The sequence below is a fragment of the Ornithorhynchus anatinus genome, chromosome X2 (genome assembly GCF_004115215.2).
Source record: "Ornithorhynchus anatinus isolate Pmale09 chromosome X2, mOrnAna1.pri.v4, whole genome shotgun sequence".
Lineage (NCBI taxonomy): Eukaryota > Metazoa > Chordata > Mammalia > Monotremata > Ornithorhynchidae > Ornithorhynchus > Ornithorhynchus anatinus.
In genome coordinates, this window is record NC_041750.1 from 21,995,740 (window position 1) to 22,013,652 (window position 17,913).

At 42.1% G+C, this 17,913-nt stretch overlaps 1 protein-coding gene across 1 annotated transcript in view; it reads left to right on the forward strand.

Moving 5' to 3' along the window:
* Positions 1–13,949, forward strand: part of SYCP2L (synaptonemal complex protein 2 like) — a 43,840-nt gene extending 29,891 nt beyond the window's left edge. Inside the window, exons 29-36 of the mRNA XM_007670596.2 lie at positions 990–1,056; positions 4,990–5,115; positions 6,003–6,121; positions 7,932–8,023; positions 8,682–8,781; positions 8,869–8,927; positions 10,723–10,783; positions 13,004–13,949. Coding sequence (XP_007668786.2) covers positions 990–1,056; positions 4,990–5,115; positions 6,003–6,121; positions 7,932–8,023; positions 8,682–8,781; positions 8,869–8,927; positions 10,723–10,783; positions 13,004–13,072 — 693 coding nt within the window. The 3' untranslated portion in view covers positions 13,073–13,949. The remainder of the gene's footprint in view (positions 1–989; positions 1,057–4,989; positions 5,116–6,002; positions 6,122–7,931; positions 8,024–8,681; positions 8,782–8,868; positions 8,928–10,722; positions 10,784–13,003) is intronic.
* The last annotated feature ends 3,964 nt before the right edge of the window (positions 13,950–17,913 follow it).

Genomic DNA, 17,913 nt, shown 5'->3' on the forward strand with positions numbered 1-17,913 from the left:
GCATAAAGGTTTTGAGAGAGAATGGTGTATTAATGGGATGTGAGTGCCGTCTGTGAACAGAACATTGTACTAAACACATCCTGCGCTGAAGAAATTTTAGACCGTAAATTATCTGTGGGCAGCGAATACCAATACCTACTCTATTGTATTATTCTCTCCCAACTGTTTAGTACAGTGCTTAGCATACAGTAAACAATCAATCAATACCATCTATCAGGGGAGAAAGGTACTTAAATGCACTGCCTATAAGAGGAAGTAATGGAGTTTACAAGATACTGAAATACACTTCTAGGTTTAGGTGGTGTGGAAGGATTGAATTATTAGTTGGGATGGGATGTAAAATGGGGAGATTGAAGATTAACCAAGGCCCCCTAGAAGAGGTGGGATTTCAAAAGGGATTTTGAGGATGAGAAAGCGGTAGTCTATTGGATACGAAGTTGGAAGGGTGGGGGATGGTGCTTGAGCAGGAGGTTGGAATGACGTACAATGTGTAGGTTAGCTGGAAACAACAAAGACCGTAAATCAGGATACAGTGGGAAAATAGTGGGTAAGCAAAGCACTCAATCATTGTTCTCCCATCTAAAGCCAATAGTTACGCATTTCTAATGGATACAGAGAAGAATGGGCAACCATTGGAGGTTTTCTGGATGATGTTTTGGGAAAATTATCTGGGCAGCAGAGTGAAGTATGGTCTGGAAGTGAGAGAGGCTTGAGTTGTCAATCTCATGAAACCAGAGAGGTGGGGGCTAGTGACGTAGGTTGGAAGTCATCTGCATCAATCTGCTACTTGAAACCATTCAAGAAGATGAGTTGTCTTAAGGAAGTGAGTGAAGAGTGAGTACAAAGGGGATCTAGGACCAAGCCTTAAGGGACCCCCCACAGTTCATGAATGGGTGGCAGGCAGAGAAAAGGAGAAAGGGATTGAGAAGCAGAGGCTAGAAAGGTTGAATTTGCTTCTGGATAGTAAATTAACTTTTTTTTTTTTTAAGTCTGCAGATCACAAATCAGAGAAAGATTCCCCCTCCAAGCGGAAACTAAAGACTTTGGGATTTGTAGGTGAGAGAAATAAAACCCTCGAAATGGTAAATTGCATCAGTCCATTTTTCTCATTTTGATCATTTAGATTCTTTGGTGCTTTTTTTTACTCATTGCTACTATCTATGACTGTTCCTTGCTGTCTCACAAGCCTAAATCCTTGGCATTATCCTCATCTCTCCCATTCAACACACACATTCAGTCTGTCACTAAAGCCTGTTGATTCTACCTTTATAACATCACTAAAATCCACCCTTTTCTCTCTATCCACAGCTGCTACTGCACTGATCCAAGCAGTTATAATATCCCGTTTTGACTACTGCATCAGCCTCCTTGTTGATCTCCCTGTCTCTTTTTCTCCCCATTCCACTCCTTACTTCATTTTTCCATCAGATTTTTTACCATAGCAAAGAAGGGAGCAAAACGGACTGATTTGAATTTCACCTTTGCCCCTCACCCCTTCAGTCATCCTTCCCTGGCTCCAGTGGAGATACTGATCAGCCATAAAATGGTCAAAATGTGTTTGGGAAAGGATTAAAAGGAAATATAGCTTCACTGTCATACAATTGGAACATCAGGTCTTGATTGATTAAAAATTTGTGGAATTTAAAAAATATAAGATTCATTCAACCCATAGTATTTGTGCTTGACGCCAAGCCTCTGGAACAGTTCAGTAGCTAGGAGATGGGGTCCTTGCTTCATCTAATAGAGAAGAAAGCTGATTATCTGCATGTCTGTTCTCTGGTGGAAGGCTAAGACAGATAATTGGAAAACTAAAAATGGGGCTTGGATCTGTCTGTGGGATCTGGATTTTCTCTACTAGATTTTGACTATTGAATCTGAATTAGACTTGGTCCAAATTTACCCAGCTTCTTGTAAACATATTTAAGTCATGGAAGTAAATTCTCAGTTTTCGCTTGGATGTTAGTCTTTTCGAAGCCACGAGGTGGCACTCAGAGAATGTTGGGATTTTTTTCACTTATGGCCAGATTGCAGTGATAGATTTATGAATGCAGTGTTCTCTGTGCAGAGAAAGCCCCAAACAATCAATCACTGGTATTTATTAAGCGCTTACTGTGTAGAGATCACTGTACTAAGCACTTGGGAGAGTACAATACAGCAGACTTGGTAGACATGTACCTTGCCCGCCACTGTCAGTCAATCGTAATTATTGGGAGCTTACGGTGTGCAGAGCACTGTACTAAGTGTTTGGGAGAGCACCATACATCAGAGAGACACATTCCCTGCCCACCAGTATCTTACGGTCTAGGGCAGGTGAAGATAGCAACCACGGAGGGAAGAAAAATGGGAGAAAGCCCAAGTAGAGGCGGGTAGACTTTGAAAGCAGGCAGAATATTTCTTAAGAAATAGCTGTGGAGTTGTAAAGGATATTTACTAAGCTCTTATTGTGTAAAAAGAACTGTACTGAGTTCTGGGGAAAAATATACCGATTTGACTTGGACCCTGGATTGCAAGGGGTTCACACCTAAGAATAAGGAGAACAACTGGACACATAGATCTGTAATTTATTTTTTCTGTCTTGCCCACTAGACTGTAAATTCTTAGAGAGCAGGGATTGTCTACCAATTGGTATTGTATTCTCACAGTGCTCAGTAAAGTGCTCTGCACAAATAGGTGCTCAATAAATCCCACCGATTTGACTTAAACAGATATACCAATACAATACAAGACCAGGAAAACAAGTTCAGGAAGACTTGAGTACTGTGGCCAGAGGAGCAGAGATTCAGACTCCTTGTGACTAAGAGTTCAACATTCACCACAGTCCCAGATGCAAGGACAGCCACAGACTTCCCAACATCCTAAGATTTGATTTGTGGAGGAAAGGGCTGCAGGTGTTTTGATTGAGTCCCTCCCGGTCCCGCTCATCTAAAGCGGGCTGGGAGTGATGGCCCAAGATAGCACTGCAGGAATTCCCCATGGTGTTCTCCCAGGTTGTGATGAGAGTTGGAAGGCTGCGGGCTTCTAAGTTGCTCTCGGTCTCGCTCACATGGAGGAGGTCAGTGGCACCCCAATCCTGCCAGCCCAAGCCAGCGATGGGTCATAATGGTCTGGTAGTGCTGGAAATGACAAAATAGATATAAGATTTATTGGTGTGTGGCTCTTTATCTTTGCGCTTCTTCCTATTTAGTTTAAGCAAAACTGAAGACAACTGGTCTAACCCAGTGAGAGAAGGTAAACAAGTCTGGCCTGTTCCCTGCTATTTAAATCTCTTCTGGTGTTGACTAATAATAATAAGGTTGGTATTTGTTAAGCGCTTACTATGTGCAGAACACTGTTCTAAGCGCTGGGGCAGATACTGGGTAATCAGGTTGTCCCACGTGAGGCTCACACTTAATCCCGATTTTACAGATGAGGTCACTGAGGCACAGAGAAGTTAAGTGACATGCCCACAGTCACACCGCTGACAAGTGGCAGAGCCGGGAGTCGAACCCATGACCTCTGACTCCGAAGCCCAGGCTCTTTCCACTGAGCCACACTACCATCCACTCAGCATATAGATTAGAAATGGATTTAAGACCTCATGATTGAGGTGAATAGGTTGCTTGCATTTCTGGATTACTAATTTCTTACTGGAAGAAAATAATAATAATAACAATGTTGGTATTTGCTAAACGTTTACTATGTGCAGAGCACTGTTCTAAGCTCTGGGGTAGATACAGGGTAATCTGGTTGTCCCACGTGAGGCTCACAGTCTTCATCCCCATTTTACAGATGAGGGAACTGAGGCCCAGAGAAGTGAAGTGACTTGCCCACAGTCACCCAGCTGACAAGTGGCTGAGCCGGGATTAGCAAAAGCAAAAAGCAGTTACAGATGAATTTCCTGAAACCAGGGACTATGTTGCAGGTTATTGAGTTTGACATCAGAGTTTGTTGCTTCTGGCAATAGTCTGGACCTTGTTTATGAGTTTAATGCATCAGGATAGCTGGGTTTTGCTTTTTTTCAGAGATCCATAGATAAAATGCATTTTACTACTATGGCTTTTGCTTGCAATGGGTCAGAAGGAGGCTACGTTTACAACCTTTTGTGGAGGACCAGAAGCCGCTTCATTCTCTTTAATGGAGATCTGGAGAATAAAAATCTGTGTGTATGTATTGTGTTGGGGAGGCATGCATACACACATGCTCCCAGCGTATTCAATCTCAAAATGTATGCCTTGTAACAGTGTTTTAAATGGCAAATGTGAACCGAATGCCAGTTCAAACAGGAAACACAACAGTACACAAAGGATGGTGTTCGTATGTGCAAAGTGTACTCAGGACTGCATTGGCTTTTTCGGCACCACATACCCACCCCAAAAAAGTTAACATCACACAGGACACAGTATACACATACACACTCCTGAAGAATTTTCACAGAAGGGCAACAAAAGGGAACAGGGCCGTGGAGTAGGAGAGGCAGAGGAGTCAGAAGATCAGGGTTCGAATCCTGGCTCTACCACATGCCAGGTGTGTGATCTTGGGCAAATCACTTAACTTGTGCCTGTTACCTCATCTGTAAAATGGGGATGGATTCAATACCTGTTCTCCCTCCCATGTAGGCTATAAGCACTTAATGGGGTGAGCACTAGCACTTAGCAAGTACTTTACAAATGCCATCGTCGTCATCCTTAGCACCCTTCGGTGTAGAAAATTGAACGCCAAGAAGAGTCATGATCGATGTTTACAAAATCATGTAGGATTTCCCTAAACCCACAGCATCAGGATGAGGGGACATGTTGAAGTTTTTAGGAGGGTCCATCAAAGTAAAAGGCAAGGTGGTGTTCTCCTGCAGGCATAAACTGGTGAAATTCTCCACCACAGGAAGTTGGGCAAATTCAAGACATTTGGATAACTTCAAGAGGAAGAGACCCCTAATGGTTTTTTAGAGGTGAAAGGCTGGTTTAAGGTAAGATTCCTCTGAGTCCATGTTGAATGTGCTGTTTTTCTTTTTAGGTAATGATTTAATAAAGCTGAAACATTCAAAATTAGAACCTTCCAGCATACTCTCCCATTTTCCTGCTACCATCCAACAGAAAGAACTTTTTACCTTGATACAGAAAGAAAAAGAACCTTTCGCAGGTAATTCCTCACTGCAGGTCAGTAGTGTTAAATGGACTTACAAATGTTTAGAAATCCTAAGCCAACAAACACTGAGAGCAATTACATGTCTTCAAGTGTGGAGTTCTGCTGCTCTGATGAGAAAATAGGGGAACAAGACTTCCCATTGCTTTCCCCAGAGTGTCCATGAACAAACCATATGCCATAAAGAGTTATGCGCTTCCTCCTCACTGCAGAGCCCTGTGAACCGGAGTCAGCACTGCAGCAGTCTAAACCAGTCTTATTTCAAATATGTGTTGGCCTTCTGTGTGCCTCAGTTCCCTCATCTGTAAAATGGGGATTAAGATTGTGAGCCCCATGTGGGACGTCGACCGTCTCCAACCCAATTAACCTGTATCTACCCCAACGCTCAGTACAGTGTCTGGCACATAGTTTACTCTGTGCACTTAAATACCATTAAAAAAAGACCCACCCTAGAATCAATCTGCCTCACCTCAAATTAGTCAAATTAGCGATGCTGAAGTTCATGGAGACCCAAGAACATGTAACTCTTCTGCTCTTCTGGAAGGAAGGGGAGCGGAGCACTCTAGGAGGCATTCCCGGGAGCGGGAAGGGAAACCTACTTTTGAAGCCTGCTCTTGGTGGCAGAAAGTGTTAGATGGGATTTTCATACATAGATCATCAGCCTGGCTGTTGGGAGTTGACTATTCCTCAAACTACATTTTTCCTGAGTTCTGTTACTGTTCAAAGACTCTATATTGAATGAATTTGTATCCTAAAGGTTTTAGGTAAGCTTTCATTATTAAAATTTGCTCAACTTTTTCCTGGCAGTTTACACTGAAAGAGAATTTCTTAAAACATCAAACTTCAGTGATGGGTTCTCAATTTCAGATCTCTTTCTCTTGCAGAACAGGAAGCTGATCCGGGCGACATCTTGGTTCCAGATGATTCCACAAAGAGTTTAGCAGAATCACCTATTATCTGTACATTTGAAACTTTCACTACAGAACTGAAGAAAAAGTTTTGGGTAATCAAGCAACGTAAATATGTTTGGGGGTAATCGTGGCATGAATATTGTAAAACAACTTACGGCCACTAACCTGTTTTGTGTCCTTGGACAAGTCACTAAACTTCTCTGGACTTCAGTTTCCTCATCTGTAAAATGGGGATTAAATACCTGTTTTCCTTCTTCCTTAACCTGGGAACTTCATGTGGACCAGGGACTGTATCCGACTTACCTTGCATCCATTCTAGCACTTAGTTCAGTGTCTGGCACGTAGTAAGCACTTAAAAAATACTATAATAGTAATCATTATTACATCATAGCAATAACAGCTATTATTATTGAAAGTGATCATGTTGCTTTATGGTCCAATGTTAAGAATTTAATATTTCTCATTGAAGAAAAAAATCTTTTTTTTTTTTACTTTAATTTTTTTATATACATTTAAAAACTTGGAATCTGCCATATGTTATGCTTAGTTTAAAGAAGCAGAAACCTTTTCAGTAACACAATCTCAACTATTATAAAGCATTTTCCATAATTACAATGATTTGACTGCACCCATAATGCCCTATACTTTACTCGCACCTTCTGAAAGAGTGATCACTTGCCCTCTAGCAGTTCAATATTTTTTTCTCTTGATCTAATTTGACACTTTGGCACTTAGGAGCAGGGGATAGGCTTACACCTCTGAGTGTCTCCTAAATGCTTCACGTTAGAGCTTCTGCACAAGGCATCAAGTGGACACGAAAGGATTGTGCACACTGATCTTTTCAGCCACAACAATACATCTTTCAAAACTTTTTTTTTTTAAATAGCGACAGACCTCCTTTCAAAGAATCCTCATCCTTGAAAGAGCTGAGTGTAGAACAACGTCCCAGTTTTCCCAAATGGAGCTTACACTAAGGGGAGAGAAAAAAGCACGTACATATTTACCACCAGTGGCTTCAGGGTTGATCATTTGCACATGTACAGAATCCTGCCATACGCTAGTTCTTACCCACGTCGTATATTGGCATTAAGTGCTTTCTCAGAGTTGCGTTAGATTGAAAGTTCCTTGTGGGCCAGAATAGTGTCTAGCAACTGTACTGTAATCTCCCAAGTACTTGGTTTAGTGCTCTGCGCGTGATAAATGCCCAATAAATACCATTGATTGATTGGTGAAGGATTGTGCAAAGCTCTGGGGCTCAAGCTAAGCTCAAGGTAATCAGATAGGACCCGGTTTCTGTTCCACAATATGAAGTAGAGCAATTATCATACCCATTTTACAGGTGAAGAAAGTGAGGCACAAAGCCGTTAAGTGATCTGCCTAAAGTTCCACAGTAGGTGTGTGGCAGAACCGGGAGTCGAGCTCCCTGTCGACGTTCTCTGATCTTAGTCTTACATTTGCTTACAGCGATGAGTACGGTATGCTCAGTACAGTACCTGGCACATAGTAAGTGCTTAACACATACCATCGTTATTATTATTTGCCAATATACTACTGTTCATTTGTCTCCCCCCCGTAGTCTAATAGCCCGTTGTTGGGTAGGTATTGCCTCTGTTGCCCAATTGTATTTTCCAAGTGCTTAGGACAGTACTCTGCACACAGTAAGTGTCCAATGAATATGAATGAACGAATTCTGCCTTTAGAGAAACAGGGTGAATGTTTGATGTGAAGAGTTCCAGTTAACATGGCTATCATTAATGTTCTGTAAGCTCACTGTGTGCAGGGACTGTGTCTACCACCTCTGTTTTATTGTACTGTCCCAAGTGCTAGTCCGGTGCTCTGCACACAGGAAGAGCTCAGTAAATATGATTGATTCTGATTGGAGGAATATATCTTGCGGCTCAGTCTAGGTACAGGAAGGAGGAACTTTGTGCAAAAAATGCTACGGCAGCATCTGAGAATATAATCATGCTACTGAACCAAATACACCAGTGCAGGTGAGTAATTTCTGATGCTCAAAACCCAGAAAATATATTTTAATGTCTGTTAATCACATTTTGAACAGCGGCTAGAAGATAAGCCCTATATATTGTGGGCTCCTAGAAGGGAAACAGAAGCCCTCAATTCCTGCCCACTAGGATTGTGCGAAGGAGCAAATACAGGTCTACCTGAATATGTACGACCTCAAAGGAGTGAAACTCACCACCAGCTATTGCTGTTTGACTTAATTCCCTTCCACTGCACATTCTATGTTCTTCTTTGCTCTTTCCACTGTCCCCTAGTCAAGGACAGTTGTCAAGGGCTCTGCTTGGAAAATCAAAGGCAATATTGATTGTCTACTGTGGACAAAGTGTTTGGGAGAGAACAGTAGAATTAGTAGATATGATCCCTGACCTCAAGGCCTTACAATCTAGTGGGGGAGACAACATTGAAACAAATTCTACGTAGGAAGAGGTTTAGTGTATGAGACACATATTTGTGTGATTGGAGAGTCTCAGCGTTTCAGTGCTTTGGCTTTATAGAAGTACAGCTGCGTCAGTTGGGAAGCTATAGGGTGGAAAGTTGAGAAACGAATTGGGGAAGTTTTCTTGTAAGTGAATAAGAATTTCAAAACACTATACATGTGAATCACTATCTATTTTTGGCATGAATCAGACTGGATAAACTTGAACAGTTCCACAAGATTGTTCTTCAAGAACTGGCTAATCTTGAGAGGGATGCTCAAACGCTTACAGACCTTGAGGGGGACATATTGGTAAGAGTCTTGTGACTTGCAGATTTTATTTTCCCCTTGTCTGTAACTGGCTATCTCATCCCTCCTCTTTTTGTGCGCCACTTTTAGGAGTTTTGGAAGAAGCAGTCTGAAGAACTGAACTCCTTCTGTGATCTGCAAGAGCAGAGGTATTTCTTCATCTGAAGTAACTTCCCAAGCCCTTTCGATACATTGCTCAGGGAGGTGTTTCAACTGTGTGGCTAAAGCATTGTTAATATTATTGCAAACCTCACTTGGGGCTAAATAATTCCAATGAAAATGATCACTGCAGTATTCCTACATTCTAATCTTCAAAGTGGTATTTATTAAATGGTCACTGGCATCAGTGCACTTGGGAACATACAACAGAATGAAGATCATGTTCTGTGCCCATCTGGAACTTACACGCCAAAGGGACAGACGTAAAAATTTCTAGAAATAGAATAATCAGAGTAATTGAATATGCATCTATGCGCAAGTCCCGAGGATGGGAAAACATACATTTAGAAGTGTTGGAGATGACTGGTGTTGGAAATAGGGCACGGGGAACTAACCAAGGGAAGGCTTCTTGGAGGAAATAGGATTGGAGGAGGATTTTGAACATGAGATTTGTGGTTTGGAGGGAGTTCCAGGCTGGGGAGGACAACACTAACAAGGGAACGGAAATATAAGAGCCAAGAGGCAAATACAGTGAGACAGTTTCCTTAGAAGTTACAAAGAAAGCAAGTTGGGGAGTAGAGAGTGAAGAAAGCAAAAAGGTTGGTTGGAGATAGTTTGAGAACCTGGAAGCCATTTGTGCTATGAAACTTCATTTAAAAAGGTAAACTAATTTTATTGCCCTAAGAACTGAAAACTTAAAATAAAAATTAAACCACTTTTCCCGTATTTATGGGACAGTTCAGATTCCCTTTATGTGACTTTAAACTAATTTCTTATTTGAAAATAAAATGGATTCAGGCCTTTTTGTACCCCTAATGGATTCTTGATTTAAAATGCCTTTATCTTTGCTATAGCTCTGGCATGAAGGATATTTCTCTTAAGCCTTGGTATTGTCTGCATATTTTAGTTATGTTACACTAAACTTTGGCTCCCGCTTTAAGCAGTTCACCAAATTCAACCTCTGGAAAATTGTACCCATTTGTAACTTTCAACCACCCGAGCCTCTCTTGCTGGCATCCTGATCAATTTTTTGTGGTGGGTGGGCAGACCCAGTTCAGGGACACAGTACACCAAAGAGAGGGGACCCTCGCCTCCCAGACCTGCTCAGTCTGGATTTTCCCATGACTCGTTCCTCCCTCCCTCTCCCACTTTATTCACTCCTTTGCTTGGACATAATGTGGAAACTGGACTGGGGTTTGGACAAGTCTTTTTATGTGTTTGCCCAGTTACTCCTAGAAAGAGTCTAGGGGTGTTGACTTGGCACAGTTCGGCAGCTAGCTCAGTGCTTTCCTTGTCCATAGAGGCACTAATGACTTTGGTGAGCCGAAATGTCCCTGAATATATAGCTGGACTGTCACATGTCCACAGATGAAGGCGTAAGAAGGAAAGAATGAAGACCACACTGAGCTGTTTAGCTTTCTCCTAACACAAATGAAGGAAGACTGGAAAAACACGGTCTCCAGAGGACTTTCTAATCCCTAATGCATCTTGCTTTGCTGAAGAACTCTTTTAATTAAAGTTGGCAACCTTCATCCCATAGTGAGCCAACCCTTAGGAGAACTTCAAATCTTGCATATTGGCCAATGACTAGCTGGAATTTGACTACTTCAAGGGCTATTTTTGGGTACTGTTATTGCTATTTTTTTTTCTGCAGTAATGATGTTTCGAGGTTGGAATTGGCTCTATGTTGACTGTTCCTATTCCAGAGTGCTCCTGAAAATATTTTTGCTTGGGGTGAATTTATTTCAGTTACTAAAAGGAATACAATTTCCAACTTTCTTTCAGACTCCAGTCCATGAGTTCGACATTAGGACCCCCAGCTCCAGGTTTTGTGCAGGACACACAGGTATGTCCACAAATTGCTTAGTTTGGGAATTGTCTACAAATAAGAATACCCATTATCAAAATGAGTATTTGGTAGGAAAATGATCTATCGGTGCCCAGGCCACCCAAGTCAGTGGATAACCATTAAAAATATAGTAGTCAATGGGCTTCTTGGGATGAAGATCGAAGGGCATTGTTTTCTGGGGCACATACTGGTATAATCTCGATCAATCAATCAGTGGTATTTATTGAGAAGTTGCTATGTGCAGAGCACTGTACTAAGTGCTTGTGAGAATACAGTACAACAGAAGTAGCAGACACGTTCCCTGCATATAAAATGAGCTTGCAATCTAAAGGAGGGAATTCTTCCACAAATGTTGGCTTTCCTAAAGCCCAGGAACAGCAAAAGTTCCCCTAAAATTATGCCACCCTTGTCCAGGGACTGCACGATCTGAGATCTCCACATGAATGAACTAGTCCTAATGGATCCAGTGAATTTTGACTCCTTGTCGGAGAATTCCGCTTAAAGAAAGGGCTAGTTCAATCCTGACAGTGTTTTGTATTTTTCTCCCTGTCTAAATTCCTAAGCATGAACAGTGTGGCCACATTTGCCAACTCAGTAGGGTAGCAGACTTGAAATCCTCCACCTCACTGCTGGGAAGAGAAAAGAGAAGCCAAGTGAGGCAGGATGGGAGGCTGAATCCGAGAATAAGTGGGTAGGGCAGTCTCAAAGCAGAATGGCATGGCCTAATTCATTCAATCGTATTTACTGAGTGCTTACTGTGTGCAGAGCACTGTACTAAGCCCTTGGGAGAGTACACTACAACAATAAACACATATTCCAGGCCCACAAAGGGCTTACTGGAAAGGACACAGGAGTAAGAGTCCAGAGACCGGGGTTCTGGTCTCAGATCCTCCTGCTGTGTGGAGGATCTATCTGTGCCTCAGCTTCCCCATATGTAAAATCGGGATAAAATGGATTGTGATCCCTGAATGTGGGACAGGGATTTCATCTGATCTGATACCCTCATATCTATTCCAGCACTTAGCATATAGTGTTCAACAAAAGCCACAATAATAATAGCTAACTCAGAGGGAAACCAGCACGTTGGAGAGTCTTTAACTGCTGCTGGTTGCAGCCGTGTTCTTGGAGCCCTCCTAAAACCCTATAACCAATCTGAACCTGGATCAGTTAGAGCTGGACCAGGTCTTGAGAAGAAAGACAGGGCTGAGGTCAGGGTGTGGTGGTCCATACCATCCTGATCGGGCCTCCTTGGGACTAGAGGGGAGAGGGATGTGGCCATCCCCACCACACACACTGGCCTGATTTCTCATAAGTCTCTAGCCTGAAATCCAAAAGAGATGGTTTGCCAAGAGCCAAAAATCAGCACTAGCATCTTATGTGATCTGTATATATTTTTATAGTATCCTTTTGTTACACACACATGCACATGAGAGCAAGCGTGGACCGCCCCCCGCCCGCCCCCAATTGAAGATGATGCTACAGATGGTCAGATGCTACCCATGTGGCAAGATGGTTTCTCCATACATAGTCATCTGATGAGCCAGGTTTGAGATCAGTGAGGCAGACAATGTTTTAGGGCACCTTTCCTCTTTAAGTTCAGTGTGGGCGGGGAATTGTCTGTTACACTGTACTCTCCCAAGCACTTAATAAGCTGCTCTGCACACAGTAAATGCTCAATAAATATGATTGACTGACTGAGCTTTCGTTGTCCCTCCCCAGTTTGGGTTGAGCTACGTGCAGCTCACATGCTCAAGGTGTCGCCGAGGGAAGGTGCTGCTTCATCAGCAATCATTCAAATGACCATTATTCTAAGGCCTCTTCTTGTACAGGACCACTGATTATTTTAGGGGTAAACCACCATTAGTAGAACAGACATATGAATTGTTTTTCCTGTGGGGCGATGGCTTGCACAGAACCAGTCACACACACTAGCTTTGTCCCCCTGTCATCTCAGGAGGCATTGTAAAATGGTTGATGTTGGTGAGGGGCCTGTGGACTGTGAGACTGTTAGACAGTGAGCCCCTTTTGGGACAGGGACTATGTCTGACTTGATTATTTTGTCTCTCAGTGCTTAGTATAGTGCTTGGCGCATAGTAAGCGCTTAACTAACACTAGTATTCAGGGTAAGCAAGATTTGTTTGGATTCTTCTCACTATGTGATTTTCCCCTCTCTTTCTGCCCTCTCTCCCTCACCTTCCCTTCCTCTCCCCTTTCCAGGCTGAACTGCCAGAGGAAAATATGGGTGAAGACGAGGAGGTCAAGGCAGCTGCCAGTGAAAACAAATAACGTGCTTGGAGTTTGTGATCCCCACTGTAACTCTTGCACTAGGACCATCTTCTTTCCTGAGAATCGCTGACTTGATCAGACCAATTGGCAGCATCAAAATGGTGGTGGATTTGTAAGTGAGCCTCAGATTCCTCAGGAGCCATACTTCCAGGGAAATTGCCCAGATCAAGTTCTGAAGTCAGTCAGCCAAGGATAAGTGACTTGGAGTTAATTGAAAAAGTAATTGAAAGCCCTCCATTTCCACTACTGAAAGCACACAATGCCTTCTCTGTCTTTCTGCTGTATTTGTGTAGATTATGGCCCGTCTGGAAGATGTACATCTGCAATGCATTTCTTTGGGAAATATGTTCCTATTTTCTCCAGATTACATTTTGGGGAGGCATAGAGGACATTTACTTTGAGGCCAAAAATCTGATGACATGCAAAATGCGGTCCTACCAATTTAATGAATTTTACTGAATACTAAAGCTTCCTCTATGATAGAAGATATAGAATGCAAAAGATGAAAAATCTAAGACTAGTTTGTGACCTTCCTGCAATTACTATCAAAGTGATTGCAGTCATTTATCAGAAAACTCAAACTGAACAAGGAAAAGTCATTAATACATGTGCTACTTTGGGGAAGTGAGTGATCTGTGGATTAAGCCATTCAGGCGTTATCCATCCATCAATCGATGATTATGAATGTACTAATAACCTGTGTTTCAAATTCAAGGCAGTAATTGTTTAAAGAAATCCTTCGTTGCTTTCCTTTTGTGTTCATGGGTTTTGATTAATCTAAATGAATTGCCCTTATAAAACACAGGAGTTACAGATCTTGAGCTTTTTGCTGAAATGCTTTGTTTATTTTTCTTTGGACTAAAAAAAATTGAGATTATCGCAGTTTTCTGCAGAGAGTTTCTTTTGTCGTCTCCGTTACTAAGAGAAGCAATGTAACATCTTAGTTGCAGGAAAACTGCACTGGGAAAAGACCACCACCCCAAATGTCATTTAATGAGCAGAGTGTTCTTTGTGCAGTTTTTTGCTACCTAACTCATTTTTTCCCTTTAAAAAGTGAATTTTGGGGATAGAGATAACTACATTTGTAACAAGTTTTCACTTCCTGCTGGCGAAAGACTTATATAAGGAAAGGTATATGCTGGCTGTATTGTGTCCTGCCCATGGCTATTCTTGCAAACAGACAACATAATAAACCTCCCAGCTGAGTAAGGGTGATGGCTGAAATTTTGAGTTAACCTTCTCAAACTTCCATCTGTAGAACTTCAGTTTTTTGAAATTAAATGAGGGATTAAAAATGGTGTTCCGACTGTCGTGGGAACTGCTAGTGGAGAGGCTGCTGCCTGGGTCAGGTGTTGATCCGTGTCAGGTTTTCTTTCTTAAAAGTGGTAAGAAAGCTGTTGGGTTTTTTTTGGGTGGGGGGAAGGAAAGCAAGACATCACATTGTGGGTTTGGTTTTCTCTTGTTTTTAGAGCAACAGAAGAGTGAAGGTGAAAATTTTGCCCTTGTTTGGTTCTTATGAGATGGCATATAATAATTAAGTGCTTGTTATAGGCCAAGTATTGTACTAAGTGCTGGGGAAGATACAAGATAATCCAGGTACCACATGAAGTTCAGTCTAAATAGGAAGGGAGAACAGGAATCGAATCCTCATTCTCAGAGGCACAGGAAAGTTAAGTGACTTGGCCAAGGTCACGCAGCGGTATAAGGTGGAGCTGGGATTAGACCCCAGGTCCTCAATTCTAATCCCAGATCCGTGCTCTTTCCACAGGGTCATATTGTTTCTCTGGAAATTGCAACAAAATGTTATGTGGTATGTCACCTTGATAAATAGAAAAAGAACGCACTCATTCCTGTGATTGAACAAGCAGCTATATTCTTTATGGGTCTCATCCTCCTTACGGGAGATAAGATTTCTTCAATTGGATTTGTGTGTGTTAAATGAGCAAGTCTGCTGCTTTAGGAGACTGCTTAGAGAATGAGGAAAGTGGGGAAATGTTTTCAGTGACCGTTGAATTTAGCATAGGGGAAACCCAGTGTTGGCTACGTGGCTCAGTGGAAAGAGCACGGGCTTTGGAGTCAGAGGTCATGGGTTCGAATCCCGGCTCTGCCACTTGTCAGCTGTGTGACTGTGGGCAAGTCACTTCACTTCTCTGGGCCTCAGTTACCTCATCCGTAAAATGGGGATTAAGATTGTGAGCCCCACGTGGGACAACCCGATTCCCCTGTGTCTACCCCAGCGCTTAGAACAGTGCTCTGCACATAGTAAGCGCTTAACAAATACCAACATTACAATGTGGTGAACTAAATCGTTCCCCAAGGTGTTCTTATGCAGTGGAACCTGAAGAGGTTCCTCTCCCTACTTTGACTTAGTTTATAGTCCACAAGGGGACGCTAACAAGCAAGCCACCCAAATCAGTCACCAGAGCTTTACAGTGTGTGAATTTCTTCGCTTTTGTTTAACTCATTGAGAAAAAAAAAACCCAAACAAAAAAAAAACTAGTATTAGTTTGCATGCATATCACTGTAGAAGTTTGACTTTTTCAGGAGAATAAGGAAAAATAATATTACTCTGAGCTTTTAATTATCTCTTGTTCTAATTAATCTTGTTCTAATTGTTCGATTAGACTGTAAGCCCGTCTCTATCTGTTGCCGACTTGTTCATTCCAAGCGCTTAGTACAGTGCTCTGCACATAGTAAGCGCTCAATAAATACTATTGAATGAATGAATAATTAATGCTGCAATTAGTCCATCGTCGATTATTTTGAAATATACGTGCTTTCCAAATTTCCCACTGTTCAACTAGTGGAGCATCTGTTTTCTTGTTTTCCTTGCTCTATTTTCACCAAAGTTTATTTGATGGGATTTAATTTTTATTATGTCAGAGAAAGCATTTTATTATATGAAATTCCAAAAAAGAAACATCTCTTAAGAGAGCTTTTTAGTTGCTCTGCATGTGTGTCCGTGTGTGACACACCATGGGTTGGTTTTGGAAGTAGAAAGGGGCCCTTGCTGAAAAGGGGCCCTTGTTGATAATAGGGGAATGAGCGGGCAGGCCAGCATTAAATAGATGGTGAAGATCCCATTTATTCCATCCCTTGGAGATGACGAAAGGAATCTCCCCCAAAATATTGGTTTAATCGGTTGGTATATAATTTCTAAAAATGAATAATAATTATGGTATTAATTAAGCACTTACTATATGCCAAGCACTGTTCTAAGCACTGGGGAGGATACAAGCAAGTTGTGTTGGACCAGTCCCTGTCCCTCATGGAGTTCACAGTCACCCCATTTTACAGATGAAGTAATTGAGGCACAGAGAAGTGAAGTGACTTGTCCAAGGTCACACAGCAGACAAGTGGCAGATCTGGGATTAGAACCCATGTCCTTTGACTCCCAGGCCTTTGTTCTTTCCACTACGTCATGTTGCTTCTCTTAGCTACTTCAGAATACACCACCACCCCAAGAAAGAAGACACATCCATTTTCCTTTGGTGAATAGAGAAGTGTCAAAGAGGTCTCCCATCATAAGCAGATGAGTTTAGGTGTGGTCATGAAGTTGCAGTTTGCTGTCCCCCTAGACTGTAAACTCCTTGTGGGCAGGGAGTGTGTCTGTTATATTGTTCAATAGACAATATACAATAGTACTCTCCTAAGTACGTAGTACAGTGCTCTGCACAAAGTAAGGGCTCCATAAATACGACTGATTGACTGACTGACTGAATGTGATTGATCCAAATTATCCAAAGGTATGAGTCACAGTTCCCCCAACAGCAGGGATGATTTTTTTAGTTCTACCAGAAGTTTAATGGTGTTGTCCCAAACCACTGACCTGTTAAAACCGATTCTTTTCCCTCCCCCCAGTTCTTTCCCAATCCTATGACTTTAAAAAAAAAAAAAAAGTTTTTCGGTTTCTTGGTAGCTCTGGTGCACCCTGCCTACCCCATCTCCATGATTTCCCCCATTCTCCCTCCTGGTGGGTTTTCACGGAACGTTGTTTAGCAGGGACTCACCCCTCCAGGACCCCCACTGCCAAAAGAATCAAAGCAGACTGGAGTGAGGGAAAGGTAGAGTCCCAGGCCTCATCCCCACCCCCTTCTGGCCTGGTTCTCACTTCTGCGGTGGTCCCAGGGCCAGCAGAGGCTACGGCAAATGGGCCTAAAAAATGCAGTACGAGGTGAGAAGAGAACACAAGTTAAAGGTTGAGAGAGGTGGGGAGAGTCACCCAGGAGTCAGAGAAATGGGGAAAAAATTTAAAGCTATAAAGGGACAGAGAAGAGGAAAGTTTTTTTGTTTGTTTTAAAGAGTAGTGGTCTGAGGGCAGAATGAGGATGATCTTGCGGGGTTGCCATCAAGGACACCAGCATGAGGCAGTGTGACATATTGAACTTCTGGAGGTCAAAATTGGTCCCACTGTCACCTAAGAGATGTCATAAGTAAGAACCAAATTCAGGAAGCCCTTAGCTGGTCTCATGTATGTGTACACCTTTTCAAACATAAATTCAGGTCCTCAAAAGGGCCCTGATCCTGTTTGAAATAATTGAAGTTCATTTGACTCCAAAATATTTGAATGGTGGCATTTCTCCTTTCCCCACCTTCTTCCCCCAAAGAAAAAACAACAAACAGAACAACTATTTTCACCCAAATTCATCTGTCAGATGCACAAACACTGGATTAATGCTCTTGGTCTTTCTAGTTCTACATTTAAGATCTAGTTAAATTATTTTTCATTTTTCTCTATCTCTCAATCCTGTCTTCTTTTTTCTTAGTGATACCAAACCAGATTCCACTGGATTTTGTTCATGCTGCCAAAACTCTAGCCCTTGTGCTAACATGTTTAGGCT